Below are 6,000 nucleotides of genomic sequence, written 5' to 3'. Positions count from 1 at the left end.
TGCTTTATATCTTTTTAAATCTTAGTTAATTATAAGACTTTTTTAATTTTTTTATTTAATATTATAAAAGTATTAATATTAATAATAAAAGTTATAAGTTATATTTTAAATTAGTTATTATCTTATAAGTCCTTAAGGAATTTAATACTTTTATTAATAAAAATTTTTAAAGACTTTTTATTAAAAGCAGCTTTTTTTAATAAAATTAAACCTTTTATTAATATTATAATTAAGTAAAAAAAGGCTTGTTGACACGAGAGCCCCATTCGGCTGCAAGTGAGCGAGTCAGCTGGTGGACAGCAGCCTTGGATGAATTGTAACCCGCGGTGTCAACGCCCTATTATAAATCAGTATAATCACTTCCGACTTGATACACCACCAGTCCTCAAGGATAACCAACCTTGTTATCAACGTTACAGGCACCTTTGCCGTTGCTCAGCAAATGGCTATGGAAGCTATCAAGAGCAACTTGAGCATGAGTCTGGTATTTGTGGCAAGTATGAGCGGTTATGTCACTGTCAAACAGACGTCGGAATGAATTCACCGGGAATTCCGTGGCAGGGCCGTTATCAGAGACACCCGCACAAGACACGAGACTATGCAGGGGCTTCTTGAGAAGTGGCGGGAGCTGCTCGAATACAGACGCTATCCGACTTTCGTCATAGATGTTGCATTGGAAGTAAAAGTCAGAGCCGGAGAATCGCTCTGCTACCTCCAAAACCTCGTCTGTAACCTGTCAGCGGTGGATCTCGTACCATAAAATGATCAAATTCGGAAAGCCAGAGAAGAATCCAACCCAATCCAGAACAACTTACCCCACGTCTTCTTCGGAGGCTGATCGACCAAATCAAGACATACGACATCTCCACCACTTTCAAGAATGGCCTTGGTAACGGTGACACCAAGGTAGCCAGTAGCGCCGGTTACTGTGTCAAATAGTCAGTCATACTAGTAAGGGTGTACCGCGCGCTGGAAATGGAGGCCTCTATTTACCAAGCACTGTTCGGTTCTCAAGACTGAATAGTTTTGAGACCGGCTTCGAGGCATCGCCCTGAGAGGGCTTTGCCTCTCGATACTTGAGGAGGTGAACGTTTTCTTCCTTCATCTTGTAACTGGTGGAGCTGCAAACGGATTGCTATTTCAAAGAGATTTACGAGTGATGGATGGATGATCTTGATGTAGTAAGAGGCCAGGTGTGGTAAAGGGGTTATAGCGAGCTGCTGGATCCTAAGGACACACGGGGGAGTGTTGTCTCACCGGATCCGATCAACAACACCATACCCGATGGGGTTCAAATGAACGACGGTCCGAACAACACCGAGTCTTCTGGACCCCAGTGAAAGCTAACTTGGCCCAACCCCACTCGGTGCCATGAACCAGTAGCCTGAGGGAACGGGTGGTCAATGGCCGACGGCATCGACACGGGCCGTCGGTTGAGTCAGGATCAGCTGGGTGTTCTCACCTTCTCCGCAAAAATGGGGACTAAAGTGATGTTTTCCAGGATGAAAACCAGAGTCAAACAGTTCCCCGCGGGGTCGAAGGTTCCCCAGATGGGGGAGAGTATTCTAGTCTCAGATTCTTGGCCTCTATTCGCCGTTGAATCGAGGATACAAAGACCACGAAGAACCCTTTCATAATCTGACTTCTTTTCATTCCAATACATTCAACTTCTCTCTTGTCTATCAATCATCCCCATCCTCAATCGCACTTCTATCACCATGAGCCAACCTTCAGATACCGAGGCGAACGGCCGTCTTCTTGGTCGCCGAACCTGGTATCACACCACCATCTTCAATGTCTCTATTGTTGCAGCCTGCGCCTTCATTGCCCCAGGACTCTGGGCTGCTATGAATGGCTTAGGCGGTGCTGGCTCAGCCGATCCGTACTACGTCAATGCTGCCAACTCAGTCATCTTCTGTCTCCAACTCGTCGTCTATATCTTTGGCAGTACCCTCATCGCCAAAACCGGACTACGATGGGCGTTTGCTTTCGGTATGACGGGTTTCCCTCTCTATGCCGCGAGCGTCTATTATAACGTCAAATACGGCAACACTTAGTTCCTCATGGTGGCCTGCGCCATTGACGACATCACGTCGGGCATCTTCTAGTTAACCGAAGGAGCTATTATTCTGGCCTACCCTGAGAAGAATCGCAGCGGCAAGCACCTAGCTTACTGGCTTGCGAGTCGCATTATCGGTCAGATGGTTAGTAGTGCTGTGACCCTCGGTGTCAACGCCATACGCCGTGAAGCTGGGCACATCAGCGTCGAAACTTACTTGGTGTTCATCTCGATGCAGGTCCTCGGCCCTTTCGTCGCGTCTCTTCTTTCTCCGCCTCACAACGTGCAGCGCGCCGACCATACCCCTATCACTATCGATATTCCGCAGAAGCTATCCTGCGAACTACGCATTATGTGGGAGGTTCTCTGCCGCAAGGAGATTCTGCTCTTATTGCCCATGATATTCCAGAGCGTCTTCTCCGAAGCCTTCTTCTCGACCTACAATACTACCTACTTACCGTCTAATCCCGAGCCCTATCCTCGCTTATTGCAAGCGGCTATATCATCATCTGCAACTTCGCCCTTGGCTTCTAGCTCGACTAGCGCAAGCTAACTCTCAACACGCGTGCCGTGAGCGCTTTCATCGTTATCTATGCCTTCAAAGCAGCTCTCTATATCTACGCGATAATTATAACAAAGAGATACGAGGGTATAGAGACAAAGCCCGTCTTCCACTAGACGGATGATGGCTTTGGCTAGGGAGTCTACGTCTATATCCTAATGCTTATCGGCTTCAACCTCATGTACGACTACTTATACTGGCTGGTTGGTTGTGTCAACAAGAACGGTGCAGATCTTATGCGTCTCAGTGCCATTATCCGCGGTATCGAGAGTGCAGGACAGGCCATCTCCTGTGGTATCAACTCGATCTCATCCTTCCCACTTTCTGGAGCTGTTGCTGTCAACATGTCCTTCTTCGCGGCCTGCATCATTCCCGCGGCATTTGTGATCTTCAAAGTTGGTATCATTGATGGTGTCAAGGTCCACGACATTGTTCAGGATGAAAACCTCAATATGCAGAGTCCAGGAACCGAGAGGTCATCCGATATTGGAATGGACAAGAGAGTTGGAGACGCTGTCCACGTCGATCACCAATCCTAAGTGGGGTAAAAAGGCTCCTTTGCTGGTTTGAGGCATCGCAAGCAGCTAATTTAATTGCGATATGGTTCTGGAAACTCAATTTCTGGCAATTTTGGGAGGAATTAGTTGAACAAGTATATAGGTAACCTGTCGCCGATGGATCAATGATTATTCTATCCAACAGAAACATCGTCAAGGGTATAACAGCCTCCAGTCCTTGTGATGCAGAACCTTAAAAAGAGTTCGGCCGGGTGATTGTAAAATACAACTTCTTTGTTTAGTGCTTGGAATTTGCTTTGTTGTTATTCCTATGATGTTTCGACGGACTGTTATTATTGTTGCTATCATAATGACCATCAGCCACAACCACAGAAGACACAGTTATCAATCCATGACGGTATTAGACGAGTTTATTCATTCCTAAGATAGAGAAAATTTAGATTTTTGCCATGTCAAACTTTCAACTGGTCCGAGTTTATGTAGCCGATAATGGCTATTGACGAGACTTCGTTTTGTATCTTCTTCCCAAGTATTCCATGCTGTCGCTGTAGATGTCGCATCCTCTGGCGAGTGATATCCTCATAGTCCTCTTGTAACTAAGCCTCCAGTAACACTTGAGAGTTCTTCTAGAACTCTGCTCTGGTACATAAGTAGATTAGAGGGTGTTGAATCGGTAACGAATACAATGGCTATCGCCATATAGGTTCACATGACGTTAAAAAAGAAGGTTAATGGTCTCTCAAGCATTCGACATAGTATCAGTCCACTAGGTTCTAGTACCGTCATGGATTGATAACTGTGTCTTCTGTGGTTGTGGCTGATGAAGATACAAAACGAAGTCTCGTCAATAGCCATTATCGGCTACATAAACTCGGACCAGTTGAAAGTTTGACATGGCAAAAATCTAAATTTTCTCTATCTTAGGAATGAATAAACTCGTCTATCGGCAGTCGGTTGTTTAGAACATCGTCTGCGTTGAGCATATCTGTGGTGGCTACTCGTTCCTCCGCTGCTGCAAGATCCGGCACAATACCTGAAGCTACATGGCGCTTCACCAACCTCGCCCTACCAGAGTTCATCCATCAATCTGGCTGCCGAACTCCATGGCTCCCGATCAAGGCTGAGGTAAAGCCCCTCAAATATGATTACACGGGCATCTACAGGGATAGCAATGTCGTCCTCCACGGGGTCTTTAACTGCGTGGTCGAAGCTAGGCACGTAGATAGTTGGTGTTGAAGACGTGATTGGCTCAGCAAGAGCTTGAACAAGCTTATAGAATCGATCGGCGTCAAAGGTGAAAGCAGCCCCTCGGCGATGAATTGCCTCAGCAAAATTAGGCATGGTGGCTAATTAGGATCTATACAGATGATAGCCATCCATAGGAACCATGATAGCTGAGCTGACTTTCGGCATCGACTCCTGGACGCGATCTGCCACAGCTCTAGCCAATCTTGACTTGCCAGATCCTGGAACACCCGATATCGAGATCAGGACACGTTTGTCGCTGGGGAATGATTGGAATTTCGCTAGGTGACAGGAAAGAAGTTTTAGTCAGAGCACAAGAGGGAAGCTATTGCCTCCAGCTTGTTTTGCCTATGGAAGGAAAACAATGGTTGGGACTTACCAATGATCTTGGCGACCAAACGGTCAAGAGTAGAGGCATTGCCAGGGAAGGACTCCTTGTCTACCGTCATGATAGTGGACGTGCAGTTGAGGCCGTGGTGGAAAAAAGAATTGTAACAGTGCACGGCCCAAACCCTCCTCCCCTTGTGCTCTTTTGAATTGTCGCAACCAGAGGTCGTTCGGCATTTCGCAGCTCCGAGAAAAGTACCCCAGGTATGGTATGAACAACTCGGACCGGGATTCGACTGCGGAGGAGGTGATGAGTAAGTGGCAAATGAGGGGATCCCTGCTCTTGTGGGACAACTCCCTCACACCCTTGGGGTGCGAACCGTCTTAGACAAGAAAGAACACCATCTGACTAAATTTGGGGTAAGATGGTGACCATCACGTGAAGAGAGACGAGGGTCTAGTGGAGACTCGGAGGGAACGAATCGTCGTATTTAGTTCGGACTTTCAGCATCTCGGCTTCGACACGGCCCAAACAACTTTGTGCATCCCCGCCGCGTTTGTTATCCCTCGGTCTCACTTGAGTATGGTCTCAACTCCAACGCCGCAGAAGGAACCCCGGCTTGCGTGAGTTCATGCCCGAACCATGAATCGTGACCGAGGTACCGTCTCTGACCAATGATGCAGTTGCTTGGTATGCCGTTCTCGCAAGGTCGCGTGTGATCGACAACGGCCTCGGTGTGGCCTGTGTGCCAAGCATGACTTCGAGTGCCAGTACAAGTCGAGGCAATATCGACTGGGGCTCAAAGCCGGTTACGTATCCCAACTAGAGCGCCAATTAGGTAGGTTTCATGATATCACCATACCCTTGTTTCTACTCTTGCCCATCAGACTTACATGACCCTCAGAGGACGTTCAGAACCGTCTGAACAAGATCGAGACTCATCTGGAAAAGTCGAGCCCTATGCCATTCACGGATCCATTTCTTTCCCCGTCGGTCCATTCGAATCAGAGTGAGCCTATTCAGGTCGACGACTCGGCAACCATAGCCGAGACGAATGAACAAGCTATGCCAGCCAGCGATGGTAGCCACGCTGCCACACTGTCAGCTCGCACCACCATGGACTGTCAGGAGGGCCTACCGTCCCGAGATTTTTCCCTATATGCAGCCGCCAATGTATGCGTTAGGACATGGTTCCAAAAGTATCATCAGTGGTTCCCCATCCTTCATCGGCCTTCTCTTCATGAGGTTTCTGAACATACCTTATCGAGATATACGCTGGTATGGAAGG

General features: G+C 47.6%; 2 protein-coding genes across 2 annotated transcripts; one reads left to right on the top strand and one right to left on the bottom strand.

The window, feature by feature from the left end:
• Positions 1–229: 229 nt before the first annotated feature.
• Positions 230–1,105, bottom strand: LRP88_10565 (uncharacterized protein; the record flags this gene model as incomplete). Its single annotated transcript, XM_083247021.1, has 5 exons — positions 230–337; positions 401–481; positions 545–726; positions 816–926; positions 994–1,105. 5 exons carry the CDS (start codon positions 1,103–1,105, stop codon positions 230–232), a joined length of 594 nt encoding a protein of 197 aa, XP_083098134.1.
• Positions 1,106–1,718: 613 nt separating this feature from the next.
• LRP88_10564 (uncharacterized protein) lies at positions 1,719–3,160 on the top strand (the record flags this gene model as incomplete). The annotated part of the gene is made up of 3 exons (XM_083247020.1): positions 1,719–2,036; positions 2,109–2,518; positions 2,869–3,160. The coding sequence occupies 3 exons, from the start codon at positions 1,719–1,721 to the stop codon at positions 3,158–3,160; spliced, it is 1,020 nt and encodes a 339-aa protein (XP_083098133.1).
• Between the last annotated feature and the right edge of the window lie 2,840 nt (positions 3,161–6,000).

Source organism: Fusarium phalaenopsidis (genome assembly GCF_050370095.1).
Source record: "Fusarium phalaenopsidis strain FUZ10S chromosome Unknown contig_32304, whole genome shotgun sequence".
Classification (NCBI taxonomy): Eukaryota; Fungi; Ascomycota; class Sordariomycetes; order Hypocreales; family Nectriaceae; genus Fusarium; species Fusarium phalaenopsidis.
The sequence above is the reverse complement of the archived record's forward strand: the minus strand, read 5'-3'. Positions and strand labels throughout refer to the sequence as shown.